This window comes from Hermetia illucens, chromosome 3 (genome assembly GCF_905115235.1).
Source record: "Hermetia illucens chromosome 3, iHerIll2.2.curated.20191125, whole genome shotgun sequence".
Classification (NCBI taxonomy): Eukaryota; Metazoa; Arthropoda; class Insecta; order Diptera; family Stratiomyidae; genus Hermetia; species Hermetia illucens.
This window is the reverse complement of record NC_051851.1, coordinates 47221648-47240171: the sequence shown is the minus strand read 5'-3', so window position 1 is coordinate 47240171 and position 18524 is coordinate 47221648. Positions and strand designations below refer to the sequence as shown.

General features: G+C 37.8%; 1 protein-coding gene across 3 annotated transcripts in view; it reads right to left on the bottom strand.

Moving 5' to 3' along the window:
- Positions 1 to 1253: 1253 nt before the first annotated feature.
- The window catches only part of LOC119651515 (sodium-independent sulfate anion transporter), a 109845-nt gene continuing 92574 nt past the window's right edge, over positions 1254 to 18524 (bottom strand). For 2 of the 3 annotated variants that reach the window (XM_038055144.1, XM_038055145.1), the window contains 6 exons: positions 15873 to 16076; positions 8953 to 9200; positions 3695 to 4108; positions 3064 to 3418; positions 2696 to 2998; positions 1254 to 2612 (listed from right to left, as the gene is read on the bottom strand). In XM_038055144.1, coding sequence (XP_037911072.1) covers positions 2110 to 2612; positions 2696 to 2998; positions 3064 to 3418; positions 3695 to 4108; positions 8953 to 9200; positions 15873 to 15993 — 1944 coding nt within the window. In that variant the 5' untranslated portion in view covers positions 15994 to 16076 and the 3' untranslated portion in view covers positions 1254 to 2109. The remainder of the gene's footprint in view (positions 2613 to 2695; positions 2999 to 3063; positions 3419 to 3694; positions 4109 to 8952; positions 9201 to 15872; positions 16077 to 18524) is intronic. The other variant, XM_038055146.1, reaches the window with a different exon arrangement.

Genomic DNA, 18524 nt, shown 5'->3' with positions numbered 1-18524 from the left:
TTTTCGGATCATGGTAGAGCAATTGAACTCAGCGCACGAGTTCTTCTGGCACCAAGTGTTGTCGTAGAGCATACCAGATGAGTTCGTGTGGCACACTGTCAAATGCTTTCTCCATATCGAATAATGCAATATAAAGAGGGCAATGCTTCTCACGGTGTTTCTCTATGGGTAATCGCGCAGGGTGTATTGCGTCAGTAGTTCCTCAGTTCTTGACGAAATATCAATATATTTTTAAATTGACTGTGAACTCCCCTTAAGTTCATCCTTCCCACGTAAACATGCATTAATATAAGTTTAATATTACACATCATACCGGAAAGTTTGGACGAAATCATACTGTTATTAACAAAGTTACAGTAGGTCAACACCACATCGGATATCGGGTATATTCAACGGATGTGAGTTATGTAAAAATGAAACCGTCGTGTATCGAAATATCATTACATAAAAGATGAACAAAACCTTTCATACTTGAAATGATAAGCTTCCGATTTCCGACTTCTTTTCTCTTAGACAGCAGTCGATTCCTCAAGCCCTCTTTTCTCCCGTACTCTCTTGTTTGGCCATGATTTGATAGGAGTACGATGTCCTCTATGGTAGTGTTGCGACAGAAAGGTTTGGCCTCTCCTTGGAATTTCTGTCTTCGTTCTATGATCTGTTATACAGGACTCTAATAGTTCTTTATTGCTTGATGCATGTTGTGCTTCTCCCTGATGAATACGGACAGCTCAAATATTTTCGCCTTAAGCTCAATGAAGATTTACCTTTTCGAATTAGGGTTCGTTCGAATGGCTTGCCCTCCGGATGTCGATGAAGCGACTAGGACTTCCGTAGGTCTGAGCCAATTTTTTCCTCATCTAGCTGCTTCATCTCGTGCTGAGCTGATTGGGGGTGCGGTCGGCAAGTGTCAAATCCGCCAGCAAGTGGTTTAGCTTGGCTGTCTCACTTACTAACAGGCGCCTAATGAGCTGTTCTTTGAGGCGGGCGTAGGAGCTCTTGCTCAGCATGTCGTCAGCGCGAGCTGCGCGTCGAACTAAAGCTCTATTCATACGATCCAGCAGCTAGCGTGTCAAAAAAACTGAACTTATCAGACACAAAATAATTGTTTCATACAGTTACGATGAGAGAATTTATACGATCCAGCAGCAGGCGTTCCGCGTCCAGCACGGCAGCCTCTGTATATTGGTAGCAATTTGAGGGAGTGATTAGTATACAGTATTCATTGATTTTTGTACCGAAATGAAATTCTTCAATTTTGTCTGCCTTATGTGTATCACAGTTTATTTTATTTACACAATGTACAAATATCTGTTATCTTACAATTGCTTTTATACTGTCTGCTTATTGCCTAATTCCATGAGCACTTTTACTTGTAAATCTACAGGAAATAGCTTTAAATATTAAATATACCTTCTGATCTACGCAAAATCGTTGGTGAACTTGCAATAATACAATCACTTAGGTAAGGGTCCTTTCGAAATCTATTTATAATTATTTTTAAATAATTTCTTTTTCTTTTACATCATAGTAGTCTCAATACCAAGTTCGTTTAGTAGAAGGTGAGTATGAATCAGAAACTTTAAAATTATTTGTAAGTACGTTTCATGAGCCTTGCTTATACAAGACATCTATCTTGCGGGGCTTACTTTAGTAAATTATGAAAATAGAATCAACTATTTCGACGCTCGTCAAGTCATTTCAGTAGTTCCAGTAAGTACCGATTACAATGATTTATAAATATTAGATTCTACTGATAACGTCGACTAGGAACCGTATGAAATCGATCAAGATAGATAGTTGTATGTATCTTAAATAACTTTGAATAAATAAACATAAATACTTCTTTCTGTGCTGAGTACTGAACGAGGGTTTAGACGTCTTTTCATGTGCACCGTATCTGTAGGATATACATGCTTCTTTAAAATATCACTCCTTTGATAATGACATATCACCACACATAGGGTTAATAAATAAGCTTTGCCATCATCGGACTTTACAACATAAATAATTTTGGTAAATACAAGATTGGCAATCCTTAATTACAAAATTGTACAAAACTGGCAAATGTAGTGGTTTCCTTGGAATGGACATTTCCCATAGTTCTTGTCCTCATACCTCCACTAACTGTGCCAGCTTTTTATCCTTTCTGTGGAGTAGTTCATCCAATTGTTGCTCTTGGTAATAGACCGTGAAATCCACTGGAGATAATCCTTCAAATACTGTGCATACACTTGGCTTTAGGTTATAGAAGAACAAATGTTGTCCTCTTTTTGAAAAATCCTGTGTCAGGTTCTCGATTACGGTTGCGGCGGTGAAGTCAGCACCATAGACGTGAGTGCAATCGATGACTACCGGGAGATTTTGTCGCAGTGAATGCTTCGTTACCAAATTTCGAACGTAATCGACAGAAGGGAATATCAAGCAACGGTCGGGAGTAATCATAAGATACTCAGCACCACCTGGTGTTGTTAGGGTTTCAACTGTAATATTGGGCCGGGCAGCGTGGTACAGAATAAAGATCATGTTCAGGCCAATTCCTGAGAGAATTCCAATCTCCAAAGGCAGCATCAAGCAGGCGAAGAATGTTCCAAGTCCAGGGATAAGATCACTTTCTAGATTAGATGTAAAAAATCAGAATTAGTTGAGGAGTTGAAATATTTTGGAATTACTTTATTTTAAATTTATTTTGACTTACTTTTAGTCCTCCACATGGGCTTGACTACTTTAACTTCAATCATGAAAACAACTGCGGAGATGATTATGGCAGCCAGTGATGATTTTGGAATAAAGAAGAAATATGGTGTGAAGAATACCAGGGCCAATATTACTAACGCCGCAGTATAAATGTTTCCCATTGGCGTCCTAACACCACTGGCATTGTTAATAGCACCGCGACTAAGGGCACCAGCAACTGGAAGTCCTTGAACGAATGAGTTTGCAATATTTCCAATTCCCAGGGCGATTAGTTCTTGCGTAGCGTCGACTGGCTTTCCGTTTGCTATAATTTTTAAATGAAAGTAAGGTTAAAAGCTGCTTTTTAGGTATATGGTAAAAAGGACTTACAAAAAGCTTTACAAATCGCAATAGTCTCCATGAGCGAGATTAGAGGAATTACCACTATTCCTGATCCCATACTATATACCATGTCACTAAACGATTCTTCCTTTCCAGTTGAGGATTCATTAGCAGACAATGAAAATGGTGGCAATTGGAATGTTGGTAGGCCAGGAGGAACTTCGCCGATAAGTTTGAAAGGAGCCCCTCCTGCATTATGGAAAACGAACCCTAGGCCACCGCAAACGATAACCAGAATTGCATTTCTTGAGGTTCCAATTAGCCAAAGTATTTTGTTGATGATCTTATGCTTTCTAGTTTGAAGCTCATCTTCTGGGGGTCCAACTTTAATGCCTGACACTATCTGTAATGACAAATGAATGTTTGCTCAGTTTTTTTTTTTAAAAAGCACGTGTGGAGGCATAAATCTGTGGGAATAGTGAGGTAGGAGATAATGGCAATAATAATTCAAGTGTACTCCTAAATTTGTAAGTTGGAGTTAATACCTGTTTAAAAATCCAAATTGTTAATAGTGCTTTTCTGAAAATTATTTTTTGTACTTATCCCAGTATTCATAAGTGACAAAGAATTAGCCTCTCAATTTTTCAACGTTTCTTCCGAAGAAAATTTGTTCTCTTACCTTAATTATTAATAATACTGCAATACAAGTGATTCCGAGCACCGTATCCCAGGCTCTAGTCTCATTAATGTTCTTGAATATTTCACTCCAGATTTGTAGGAATGTCGAACCTTTTGCCGGTACACCAAGGATGTCTTTGATTTGTGAAGTGAGAATAATCAATGATACAGCCGATGTGAAGCCTGATGATACAGGTCCTGAGACGAAGTCGACTAGAAATCCCAGTCCAAATAATCCCATTAGGAGTTCCACGGATCCGCAGAGAAGTGATAATAGCACAGCCTTTTGCCACGATCCACGTGCTGCTTGGAATGTTAACAATGAGGCAATAGCTGAGGGTCCCACAGGGACGTCCTTGCAGCTACCGAAAAATATGTAGAGGAAACAACAAATAAATGATCCATAGAGACCGTACTGTAAAAAATGAGGAGAACAACAAATTATTATTGGATACAAAATTTTGGGAAATTTAAAATATTTTATGTTAGTAAAAAAGTGATTAATGATTGCACACGTTCTAGCCAATGAATGGTCGGAAAAGGTAAATTTAAATGCATAATAAATACTGTACAACAACGCAATGATCGAAATGTGAAATCAACTTCGTTTTCTGCAAAGAACTTGAACTGCATACATGGTGAGATCGATAAGTAGTAGAACTGATTTTCTGTGACCGACATAAAACGACGGGTTTGAGTCCAGCGAGCCTTAAACAAGAGAATCTTAGCAGTAACCTGAGTGCTTTGCAAAATGGGCACATCGTTTCTTGTGAACAGTGGTTTCGAAGCGTCGTCACGAGTATCGCTACAGCGTAAAGTTTCGTTTCAAACTTAGAAAAACTGTATGGCCTTCGGGGAAACCACAAACTTCGTGTTGTAGCAAGGGTTGGCACACCGAAGCGGCAACGGCCCTCTGATGATCCCAACTATTCAAAAATGCAGCAAAAATGGATCGCCCGCCAACTGCTAAATCTTCATTTGCAGTCAAGGATGTCGAAGGCATAGGATGGGTTTCTTATGACAAGGTTACCATAGTGGGTAAAGCAAACAGCTCAGGAAGGAACTCCTCCTAACTATAAGGGCTGCCAACGAAAATGTGAACTGCTCTTCTCTCAACGATGTGTGAGAGGTTGTGCGACTAACCCTGGGGTTTGTGAGGGGAAGGAGATCTGGTGCTGCATGTATTTACTCAACGACTAGCTCGAAGTTCCCAGTGGAACATTCGTAAGAGCTTCGGAATCCACCCATCCAAAAATAAAGGCATAGGTGCAATGTTAACGGCCACCATATCTACTGGGGTAGTTTTAACATTAACGCGAGGGGATCCAGACTAGATTGGAATATCTACAGCGTATATTTACGCCATGCAGTGGAGTCTACTCTCCCAAGATGGCCGATGGGTGGGTCGCCCCAAAGGCACTTGCCGTAAAACAGTAGAGAAGAAGTGCGAGCATCTCGGGGAGTCATGGGGGGAGCTGAAGAGCATTTCATGTAACGAACGCGGCGAACTATGGCGCGTAGATGTGGTTGCTTGGTTCATAAGAATATATAAATTCCTAGGTAGCTGCTTCATTAATTATTATTCTGTGTATCCTTGAAGAATTATTGTGCCCCTTTTACTGGTCATAGTGTACCTATTAACTAAAGTATATTTCCTACCGCTCAGTATTTCAACTTGGCATCTGGTATTAAGTATATTCCCAGGTGCCACAACCTACTTTGCAAAGGTGCCGGAAGATCTATAGAGCTTTCATCACACTCCACATAGAACCTGCCTGGTCCGTAGATATCTCTAGTTTCCCTTGGTGATAGCTTAGTTCGCAGTGACTAGTGAGTATCCCCAATATAATCCGGAGGTGCTTCTTGATGAAAATAAATAGTCCTTTGTGAACTTGGGTTCGTACCCCCGATAAGAACCCTGCACTGCTCCATTCTTGGTAGGCTTGCCTAGTATAGTTCCCTAAGCCGTTCCTTTTCATTTTTTAATGAAGAATTCTGGCCCGTGAAGAGGCGTCCCTGCTCACTTCTTGGCCAGTTGGTTCGCTGCCTCATTGCCTTTCAATTCAATATGGCCTGGAATCCAGACTAACCAGACCTTATTGAGCGAGCCGAGCGTATTCAGTCTCTCAAGGAATTCCCATACCAGTTTAGAGTTCACATGGTTGGACCTAAATGCCTTGATCGGACTGTCGGTGATAATAGCGATGTTCTGCCTCCTTGAGTTCCTTTGGAGGTTTTCGCCTGGAATATGCTAGTGTGCTTAACCATTGGTTCAAAGTACATTTTCCTTGGACTAATGACCCCGGCATGTTGTGAAGGACTCGTCAATGTATCAATACAATAATAAGTAATAAGTTGCTGCTGTAAACCGTAAGCCCGCTCTCCCAGTTTGCTTTGTTCCTCTAACGTGTTTCAAACTTCTTATCGAACCTGGTTGTCATGTTATTCGGGGTACTGCACAAAAAGAATATCAATGTACCTTCCATTCAGGCAGCTCCCCGCTTCACTGATACTCCTGGTCATTCTGATGATTGCCCTTTTTGTCCCCATCTGTATGTGCAGATCTAGGGGGATTTATTCTAGAAGGACCTCCAGAGACGCCGTTGGGCATGTTCTCATTTCACCACTGATACACATGCAAGCCAGTCCTTTGAGTTTGTGTAACTCCCTGGCTTGTGTGCTGAGTTCAGTTCTTTCTGTCTAGATTGGCTTTGCGATTGCAGGGTATATCCAAAGTAGTATATTCGGGATGCAAGCCCATGTTTTTCCTTCATTGCAGGCAAAGCAAATCGACAACAAAAGTTTAGACGGCGGCATTCGAAAAGAATCCTTAGTAGTCCGGATAGCTGAGTGGTTAGAGCACAAGGCTCTCGTACGGAAGGTCGCGGTTCAAATCTCGCTGGCGGCAGTGGGATTTGTATCGTGATTTGACGTCGGATACCAGTCGACTCAGCTGTGAATGAGTACCTGAGTCAAATCAGGGTAATAATCTCGGGCGAGCGCAATGCTGACCACAGTGCCTCCTACAGTCTACTGTAGTGTACCGTTACGGTCTTGAATGAAGTGCTCTAACACACTTCAAGGCCCTGATCCAATATGGATTGTTGTGCCAACGATTATTATTATTATTATTATTCGAAAAGAATGCGTGTTTGACACATTCGTGAATTTCGAATGTGCTTTCAACCATGACCCGTTTGTAGAGATTTATAATGTGGCAAGGCAGTATGGAATCGATTCACTACTAAGCACACAAGGTGCTCACAGGGTAGAGAAGGGAGTCTCTCCTTTACTATGGCTGTTGGCAATAGACATCTGGCTAAAAATCAGGTGATTCTGATGCCTTCCGATTATGTCTTCGAGGACACACACTCTGCCAGATAGACATAATAATCTTGACCGACAGGCCAATCATGGAAGACGGATCGGACGCAAGGCTGCTGGCGGACTCGCTTGCCAAATTCTGGTTTCAAAATTGTGGGTATGTAGCCAGTATTTGGCGCTAGCTAGCTGAATGGTGAAATTTGGATTTCTGTCGTTAGGCGGAAATATTAAAACTTGGGGCTTCTAGAACATTCATTTTTTCTGTTTGCTAAGAAGGAGGCCATGGAAACCCAGATAGGGCTTTAAACTATTACATTGGGGTGATGGTCGCGGTTCTATATAGTCAATGCATATTTGACCTAATTCTAAACGCGTCGAGAGTTCTAAATCTAGCAAGGAAAACAGCGAAGGAAAAATTGCTAAAAGAATATCGGCTTGAACTAACAAAACAGGATATTCCGCATGGTCTAACATTCAGAGAATGTTAGACCATCGATTCCTCTACCAATCTACTTACGCGATTATATCATAATAATTCCACACTAACTTCAACCACCGACCAAAAAACTCTTAATTAAAAAACCCATCCTATCTTGCTGATGTTGTCATATTTGCGATTCTGCTTGGCCCCAAACTCCGATCATTCGCTGGTCTTCCTAATATGCTCAAATCTCTAACAAATCCTTAGCGAGTCTAGCAAGCTGCCGACATAGCAGACTGGCTGGCTTAAATATTATATATTTCTTCGCATTTACAAATAAATGTGTGCTTGAAATTAAGTCTTGAACCCCACAAAGCTAAATGGAAACAATTTGAATCACTGAACATGAAAAAAATTTAGCAGCAGCTAGAAAAGGGGTACAAAAACCATTAGAAAAGGAAGGTTTTTAAATTCCTTTAAAATCTATTGCTTTTTCCAAACATGAATTATTCCTTCTGAAGGACGATAAAAGTACTCAATAGGCCGATCCTGCGCAAGTCATTAATCCGATTGTTGGAAGATAGTCGGTCTCGCCCATTGAGATAAATTGTGTTTTGAAAGATAGAAAATACCATTTAATCATCTAGTCGTATCCTACCAGCAGGAGATATTTTTGTAAGCAAAAAAGCTTTACTAGCCTTTACTATACCTCAAAGTAGTTCGTCGACTCTTTGCTTTACTCGATATATACTGCAGACTAGCCTACAAATAAACCCTTATTTCCCCCTACTTTTTCCGAGTATATGGCCTTTCTCTGTACTTTTTCGAATCCTCCAATGCAACATGCATTGGACCTTGAGAATCAGATGAAAGTAGTTGGGTAATGGTTGGCCTACTGGAGAATCAGAGCCAACGAAACAAAGCGTAGTCATATCAGCTTGAAATTGGAGAAACAAACATGTTTCCCAGTGAAGTTTAATGGAATACCCATTTTTCAGTCTACGAAGATAAACTACTTTGGAATGCACCTTAATTTAAGGCTTGGAAGAACCATGCTAAAGCCAAAGAACTTAGGTCACCAAACTTTCTAAGTAACTAACGATAAGACCACTCTGCATTTATGATGCCCAACTATGGGGCTCAGCACCAAATATCGCAATTCTTCAAAGAATGGAGAATAATGACTTTCGCACCTTGGGCTACCAGAAACTTCAGTAGCCATCGTGACTCGATGGTCTTATCTATAACAGAAGAGATTAATCAGTTGAAACGGAGGTATTCTGATAAACATTCGAATAGTGTAGTCAGGTGCTTCTCACACAAAAGTCAGTACCATGATTTGGAGGGGAGAATTTTTTGCCTCCTTAAAAATGTAAAATACATAAATGGCTGCTAACTCTTGATTTCCGAATATTGGTACATCCCTTACTTGACTGTTTTTAGATTTAAAAGATTTTAGAAAGGTTTACAAATAGAATATAATGTCATAAAAAACACAAATTAAAAGGACTTACCGCTGCCGGTACTCCTGCTATTCCAGCGTAAGCCAATGCTCCAGGAATAACGGTTAGTCCTACTGTGATTCCAGCAACTAAATCGCCAGCTGCATCATCTGAACTATATTTTGGCAACCAATTTAAAATTGGTATCCTTCTGTGAAGCATTTTCTCTGAACAGGCAGTTTTTGCTTTCCTTCTAATCCAGGCTTTTGCAATCTCTACTCGACTATTAGGTGCAATTGTCTTTCTCCCATTTTCTGTCACTATAAAAAAAAGAAAAACCAACGTCATAAACGGAACTGTATTTTAATTCATTGGTTAATTTATGGTATTAATAATTATCAATTGCCACAATACTTTTTTCATTGAAGCCTAAACTTATTACCAATTATTATTGCAATTGTTGCATATATAAAGCTTACTTTGTGCAAGTATCATAAATAAGCTGCGAATAGCTCGATTTAAGCAAAGTCAAGGTTAATAGTAGTCGTTTTTCCTCTTGCCATTGATTACGGTCATTAGTGCCTTCCGTTTGATTTGATATCAATCGATGTAACAATTGTAATTACAATTGATTGATCTAGTGATTCTTTTCACAGTTATACAATCCATAGAGTCTTTCGAAGTACGTAAAGTCCGGATACGCTTAATATCTGAGGTTGACGTTAATGCTATATCGCAACAGAACATTTCGTTATATTTGTTGCCACTTATATTAACGTAGTCGATTAGTGGGGGTTGTTTGAATAGCATATAATTAAATACTTAACTCGTGAAGCATTATAGAAGTTTAGAGTTGAAAAAAAAAAATCAATAGATTGAAGCAGGTAGTTTGAATTCATGATTTTTCAACATTTTTTTATAAATGTTAAATGGATAAAAAAAAAGTGTTTCAGCAAGAAATAGACGCTGGTTGATGTCTATTTTTAAATATCCTTCGTTGACAAATCAAATTATCTCATGGGAGAAAAAAATTGATGTAAATGTTGATGTTTTGAGTTGAAGGCCATCATTTGTGCTAATCGAAGAAGGGATCAGATTCCGCATTAACTTGGTTTAGATTTTTTAAACATATTCCACATATCTGCGCTCAGCTTCCGGAAAATCTAGGAGTTAATTAAGTTAAGTTGATCTCCAAAAGTACAACAACATAGCTATATTCACTGTATTCTCCTGTGCTTTCAAACCATTATAATTACGCAAATTTTATGGAAGATATACATTCTGATCGTCTGGCTGGAAACTGACAGTACTGGGTGGCCTGGGCACTATAGCTATTTGTTTTGCAACACTCTTAGCCTCTGAAATTAGTTACTTTGCAGTGGTAGGAGATGGGAAACCATGAGCTACCCGAAAGCTGTGTTAAATAGTAAACCCAATCCATTGGGTTGGGTGATGGGGCACCCTTACCATTACCACTCCTACCTTAAAATAACAAGCCTTGTGTATCTATAAGTACATATCACTACTTGGGACCATATGTTATAGCAAATAATAAAATCAAATCAGAAGAAACAAGTAGAAAAAGAACAAGTAAAGTAAAGAAATGAACATGAAGACCAAGTCAAACTACGAGTCTTGAAGGAAACGGAGCACTTGTAAACCTATGTATAGCTCAGGAGGAAAGAAAATTTCGACCTGTGGCAACTAAACAGGGCAGTGAAAACTCGAACCCTACAGAAAAATGTGTGGATGCAACCACGTTCGAAATAGAAAGATTAATTATTTGAAACTATGAAACTAGTACAAAACGAACAAGGGAAAGATGAAAACCTATTAGCCCGCGTAGGTCACCTCGCCCCATGTCGAAAAAGACAACTGGTAACGCAAATGTCCTTCAGGTAAGGCTAAGGATAAATTTCAACCACTACGAATAAAGTTGAGGATCATGATCGTGAGTTTTGTTAACTTCTGAGAAAATCAAATAAGTCGGGAAACCGGAAGTTGGACGCTTCAGGTATGAAAGGTTTTGTGTATTTCTTTTATAAAGATATTTGATTGTGCATTTGTCCCACGTAATATATATAATATATATATATTATGTAAAAATATCCACTTTCGTGTGATATTGACACTCAAAATCTTGAATTTGCAAGCAACAAACTTTGATCTATTATAACTTTGATTATTGATAGTGCGATTTCCACCAAACTTGGTAGGATCATGCTCTATATTATAGTCTACATTGCTGCAAATTTCGTGGTTCTAGGATGAACTTACGGGGGGTTTGCAGCCAATTACTAAAAATTATAGTAATATACTATTATTAATTTTATTTGAAAAGATTATTCGGAGCCTAGACATCATATAGTGGCAGTCTCCTGATTTTGTTCAGATTTTTCGGTTGGGTAGTTTCTGAGAATAGGTCCGTTAAAAAACTGATCACTTTGGACCCCCTGCCTTTCCATCAAATGTTAAAACTAAAGCCGGCTTCGGAAAGTACTAATCGAGACCTGTTATTTGATAGCCCAAATGACTATATTTGGTGTAAAAAATGTACACCCCCTTTTTGCATGTATGGGGATCTCCCTTAAATTCGATGTAGAATGATGTAACTCCTTCCATGCGTAAGCCAATCGCTATAACCGTTTCGGAGAAAAATGCGTGTGACAGATAGATAGACGGACAGACAGACAGTAAACCGATTTTAGTAAGATTTGGTTTTACACAAAACAAAAAGAAAACAAAACTGGTCGAAAGCCGAATCGTTCAAAGATTTCTTTCTGATTGATCCTAAAAAGTGACTATAAGTTAGAGCAATTGATTTGGAAGTTAGACAGTGAATAAATGAGAGATTTCAAACCCAAACTGAAGGAAGTTGATCATTATTTGCAGCTGGAATATATCGAGTGTCAGGAATGTACTTTCATATTCGGTTGAAGGAGGCATAAATATAAAGTGCGGGATGCTTCCAAAAGTTGGTGTAAGTTTTGCCAGACCTCGTAAGGGTCCCTATTCGAAAAAAAGCGAAAGTCCGTCAAACTTTGGTATGTCTGTGAATTTTCAATGTGCGGCTTAATTAGTAGGCGTTAATACACTTAACTTTGTTTCCAAATTTAAATTATGTAAATGTTATATACCCTGAAGAAGTTCTACTAAAGAACAATATAAAATATATTTTTGATAACCAGGTACAATTTGTACAACAATGAGTCGCGGTTTTGTAAAATCGCGTTGACAGATTCACCAATATTCGGAATGAAGTTCTACTTGGAACCTTCCTTCCAGACTTCTATTTGTTCGCCGTAAAACTCAACGAAGAAAAGGGCATCTCCATATATATTGCAGGGAGATTCTAATGGATGGTAGGAACTCAAATCTCCGCCTTACTTAGATCTGAGGCAAAAGAAGCATGGGATGAAGATGTAATTCACCGTGGTTTCTCCGTCCTCACATGCCGCAAACGGATGGTTAGTTTTCTGGCTTCACCGCGTGTTTTGTTTCCTATTGGCCTTTCCGTACATTTTATTACTTTCCGCGGTTCCCTAGATTTGTAGAAATTTTAAATTCTGTCAAAAGTGTTCAGCGTAATCACGGCAGTGAAATATCGCTCCGTCACAGTGGCATCATCACCGCAAAGGCCGAAATGAGCACCAACCTGAACTGGCACTGGTCAACTAAAAACAATAAAGATAGGCGGGTAGAACTTTCGAACTGTCAATAATTTCTTCTATCATGGATCAAAAATGACAACTAATAACAGCAGTGAAAACGCAATCTGTTTATGATTGTTGGCTGCCAACGGAGCTTATTTTAACTTACAAAAGCTGTACCGCTCGAAATGTTTATAGGGTTAAAACTCTTAATGTACAAGATAATAATCTTGCCAGTCTTCATGGATTCCTCAGAAAGTTGGGTTTTTAGTAAGAAAAATTTGGAACTCTTATTGGTGTTCCAGAGAAGAATCCTTTGAATAATTTTTGGCCCCCCTACAACAGGATGGACGATTCCGTATTCTATATAACAATCAAATTGATGAGTGATACCACGACCGATAGCATTAACAGCTTTGTGAAGTATTAGTGCAGTTCAGTGCACACCACATGTCCATCCATATCGATCGCGGATGTCCTTATTTCGGATGTGATCATGGCGTGTTACGCCAATGTTCCAACGTAATATCTTCGTCTCCACTGCCATGAGACGCTGCTCATTGTTTTTTATAGTTGGCCAACACTCAGAACTACAAAAGGTGAGAGGATGGATGACACTGCAGCAAATTTTGGGTTTTGAGACTTCGATCACAGATAACATCAGTTGTAGAGCGCCAATTCATCTAGGTTACGCTAATGCGTGAAGTAATTTCATAATGCAGTTCACCATTGGCTGATAGCATTGACCCGAGATATTTAAATCCTTCACTTCTGGACAGGTCACTGCTACTGACAGTGATAGTGCCTGTTTCATGGCGAATTGCCATGAAATCATGCCGAATTGCTCGAAATCGGCTTTGCTTTGAGGCGCTAGGAATACGTAGACACACACAGAGACACGAAGCAGTTTAATATACCCGCCGCACTTCGAACTTTACTCTTGTGCGTGCGGTGCACTATTAGGTAGATGGCGTAGATGGGATCCTCAAACACAATAGCAGGAGATAGAAAGTTTTATTGCGAATAAGCACCATTAGGCAAATATCACAAGAGTAGGGTGAGAAAGCCACTGTCAGTGAAGCAATTGAAAAATGTATCAACCTTTACGGTTAATAGCTGCTGGAAGCGAACTTGGTTAGAGAAAGAGAATTAAGAGAGATTTAACCACCACCTTGTGGTGGCTGACTTTAGTGAAGGTCGCGGTTCAAATCTTACTGGTGGCAGAGGGATTTGTTATCGTGACTGAATGTCGGATACCAGTCGACTCAGCCGGGAATGAGTATCTGAGTCAAATCAGGGTGATAATCTCGGGCGAGTGCAATGCTGACCACATTGCCTCCTACAGTGTACTACTGTAGTGTACCGGTACGGTCTTGAATGCTCTAACACAATTCAAAGCCCTGATTCAATATGGATTGATGCGCCAACGACTATTATTATTATTATCATTGAAAGATATTTTTCTCTTCTATCAATGTTTTTGTGTGGTTAATAATAATGACGTCAATGATGAAGAAAGCAAATTAGGCAAAGTGAGGCCTATTACTGATAAGTTTCATGCAACTGCAACCATGTAGGTTTTTGACCGTACATTCCCCGAAAGACGAAACTGAGCAATCGCAGTGGCTCAAAGAAGCCATAGTATTGGGCCATTCTTGCCTGTGAGAAGATATTCAAAGCCAGATAAGGCTTATGTAGATGTTTAAATGCCAGATACGATCAGGCAGTATAATAAGAATATGGGTGGATTTATGACATATTATCGATTGTATTTCAAAACTGTTAAGTTTTGGAAAAGTTATTTGGAAAACTTTGCGGGGTATAGGGCTTCCACACATTATTTTTTGATATTTGTTCTTTTTCTATTTTCAATGAAACTGTGCTTTTGTATTATTTCATTCCACGCCAGCAAAATAATACAGAGACGAACACATCCATGAGAAATCAGGTTTCAAGCCTGGGCAACCAAACCCAGGAATTGACGTCGGGCTTATGTTGAAAGCTGGCTGACTTACTGGGTGACAAATCATGGATTAGAAAACGGTATTTGGTGATCCTGCGAATTTCAAAATTTGCTGTTTTTTATTTTTACTAGGGAGTCAACTGTTAAAAGTGAAAAAGACTCAACTTCAAAAAAAACTATTTGTAAAACCTAGAAAGTTTTTTGACCCTTTCTTATGGCAAGAGCTAAAGCAACTGCCCACTTTTCAAAAACAAAAAATTTAGAAATAGTACACAGTCCAGGGTGCTCTAAAAGATGAAGGCATCTAATGAAATCTATTTACTTAAATATATTTCTGTTTAATTTTTCATTTTGACTATATCAATTTATTATTTAAAATCTCTATAATTCAACATTCGTTCAAAGTTTTCAATGTGAAATTTTAAATCACCGTTAACCTTTAGTTACTCATTAATTTCCCATATTATGCTAAACATATGTGTACTTAATTAAAAATAAATAAAAAATAAAACCCTCAAAACATGCCTTAAATAACATTTCTGAACAATCAAAAGTAATTTTTATAAAAAAAAAAAATTGAAACATACTCCCGGGACTGAAGAGGATACAACGTAGAGAGTCACGAAGAAAAAACTTAATTTTTGAAGATTGGAATCAAAAATTGATTACCAGGTCAATACTCCACATCATTTTCTGGTTTCAGTTGCTTCAAGACCATGACATAAACAATTTTATCCCCAAATCAGAGAATGAACATCAAATCAAGGCGGGAATTACATGCAATTATGGTTAATGCATTAAGCACACCTTCTGTGTTACCAATTTCGAAAAAGTTTTCAGTTAATGTTTTATCAGATTGTCTGATAATTTGATTTCGTAGAAATCAAATATATTTCATTAGATTAAGTTTAAGACAATTTACTTCAGCCAAAACATTTTCTGATTTTATTTTTTATTCTTTCTTTCTAAATGTTTAATAGAATTATCGTCAAGGAAAACTATTTTATTTATATAAGTGGTCAATGTTTTATTATAATTAATTCCAACAGAAACAACTAGTTGTATCGCAGAGAGGAAATGCTGTTCATACTTTATATTAAAAATTCAGAAAATCATTGGCTTTGAACATTAAGTGCAGTATATTGTAACAATTTATAATAAGATTCGTTTCCGGTGATGAAAGGTATTTTACGTATTCTATAATATTATATATGTATTAGTAACAACTTATTAATTTGCAACGTGGTTTCTGCACGTAACTAACATTCGTTTGAAGGCTGTTTGGTTTTTATACATTTCTTCCGTTAAATTTCATGACATTCTCAATTGTATCTTTATTTGTAAACTAATCAAAAATTTGAATATAAAGTAGTACTTACTTATGAATTCATTTGAACCTTTCAGAGCTGCTGGTGCGTCTGGATCGCCTATTATACTAATCGAGGAACATTTGATAGCTTGATTTATGTATGAATGATCCAAATCAGATTTCGACTTCATCTTTGCTTCTTATCCTAATTTTCAGCGGGCGTTAGGTATATATTTTTCGGTATCTACTTCTGGATGCGATTTTAACGTCACTTCTAGAAAGAAAATAAACATTTTTTTAAGGATTACTATCAAGTTTTGTCCCAATTGCAAAACGAAATAAAGTTTAAATTCCAGTAAACCAATTAAGACTTGTTTATTGTGATTCATTTGTAAACTGGTGTTTAATTTGTCATAAAGCCATTTATCTCATCATTCGAGATAAAAACTTTACCGGGAACACTTTTTTATGATTTTTTTGAAACGTTGAACTGGCATATGGATTTAAGCTAATGCAAAAATTGAAGCTGGTTAGTTCTATTTGCATAAAAAAACCTGCATAATAATTACATTTAAAATAAATTTATCTACTTGAGCTACGTTCAGACGTTGAAGAATGTATAATTTGATAAAGCAGCTTTGGCTGTTTGGATGATGAAATGACCTTTTTTGGCGTATTCGTATATGGGGCAAAAAACTGAATGGTTCGTGAATAAAGTTATTAAAATGTCTACTTTTAAATTATGTGGTACAGGCCATTTCGGGAATGTGATTTTTGAACTTTCACAATTCAAATAGGGCCATGGTAATAATTATAGCGAAAATTATTATATCATCATTAGTGTTCCGAAAAAGATGATTCAAAAGGATACCCAGGTTGGTTAGCAGAAAATATAATATATTTTCAATGCTTTTAAAATTAATAGTTCTTATAGGACGCAAACATTTCTATAATAGATGTAAGTACATATTACTGCCTTGATATGTATTTCGCTCATATGACAAATGATAAATGATATTTATCATAACTAAACTTTCTAATATTTTGAAGGTGAAAAGCATTAACTATAAGGCACTTTTACGAATCGTTTGGAACCTTCTAACAATGGAATGTACGTACTAGATAAATACGTAATAACTTATATAAAAGAAGTGAAAGTACTACACTAGCATACGCTAGTGAGTAAAAACAAAACCAATGAAAAGAATTTCGCTAGGCAATTAACATTAAACTGACGATTATGGCAGTATGAGGTTCAGGGTGAGTGAATTCTAAGAACTTCGTTAGGTAACCATATGAAATCTTAGAATTGGAGCTATTTCAATCACTGGTGTGTATTTTCGGTACTTTTAGCGAAAGTAAATATGATTGTAAAAACCGTTTCCGTTTTTAGGCAAGTATCTTTTATTTTGCGAATACCAGTATTTCGGGAACAACTATTTGACGTCTCATAATAATTTTATGGATAAAACTACCATTTTACTTAAGCCTAATCCTAATTATCCTTAATCTTCTTTATCCTAGCTACTAAAACCAATACCCAAATTTAATGTAGTTTTTGGAGGTTGGTCGCTGATATATACATTTTTATGTGCGTCCAATTTATTGCTGTTCCGTACTTGCAAGTTGCTTATGGGGGCTTATGTGGTTTAGTGAATTTTACCTCCGAGTACATTACGTTAATCGTGGTGAACATATCGCTTAAGTTGGCTATAACGGCAATCGCCTTTTTAGTACCAAAGTTACTAAATTTAGTACTTTTTGAAGTTCGTTACTGTCTCAGTACTTTTTCTCATTTTTCATTACATTTTTAGTCGGTGCTTTTCAGCACGAAGTTAGTGTTTGACAATATCACGGTTTACTGAATGACAAAATGACCGAAAAATTGAACTGGTTGTGTCGTCAATTGGTGAAATAGGTCAAAATTTCCGTGAAATCGCAAAAAACAAAGAAGCGGTTTCAGTAAATGCCATCCATCACATCATAAAAGGTATAACCTGACCCATTCAGTTGGACATAAAGTGGACGACTGCGGAACAGTTCGAAAACAGTGCGACGTCAGAAAAGTGTTGGTCCAAAAGAAACATGGGAAGATGTCGCAATATGAAAGGTTCCCTGATAGGGCATACTCAGAGTATTGTGGGTAGTAAAGTTTCATACAAGCCAGACCAGAAGAAAACCGTTCGTCTCTAAAAAACTTAGGGCGTATATGCAACCCTCAACTATTGGGGCGGGAACCATTTGGGGTTTCGAAGTGCCCAGAGTGAATAGATTAGTGTTTATTGATTATAATACGAAGAAAAAGTATACTCTAATGTGTTGTGTAGAATAGAATACTCGTCTATCGTTCAATGGTACGTACAACAATCCCAAGTAAACTTCCTCCTCGACCCGAAAATGGTTATTGTATAATGTCCCACGATGACTCTATATGCCTCCCCAGCCGATAAACCTTAACCTGGTTGAACATCTGTAGCATTTGCTTGAACTCCAGATTCATAAACGGTACATCTCCTCCAGAAATGATTTCAAGAAGGTACTCTAGGAAGCTAGAAACGAAATTTCTCCTGATGTGATTTAGATCTGCGCCTTTTACGCTCTTCTTTCCTAAAATAATGTACCAGTAATATTGGTAGTTTTATGATACAATATAAGACAATAGGAGAAGTGAAAATCTTTTCTTTTAATTTGAACCTAGGTACGCTCGTTGTCTCTGGATAGC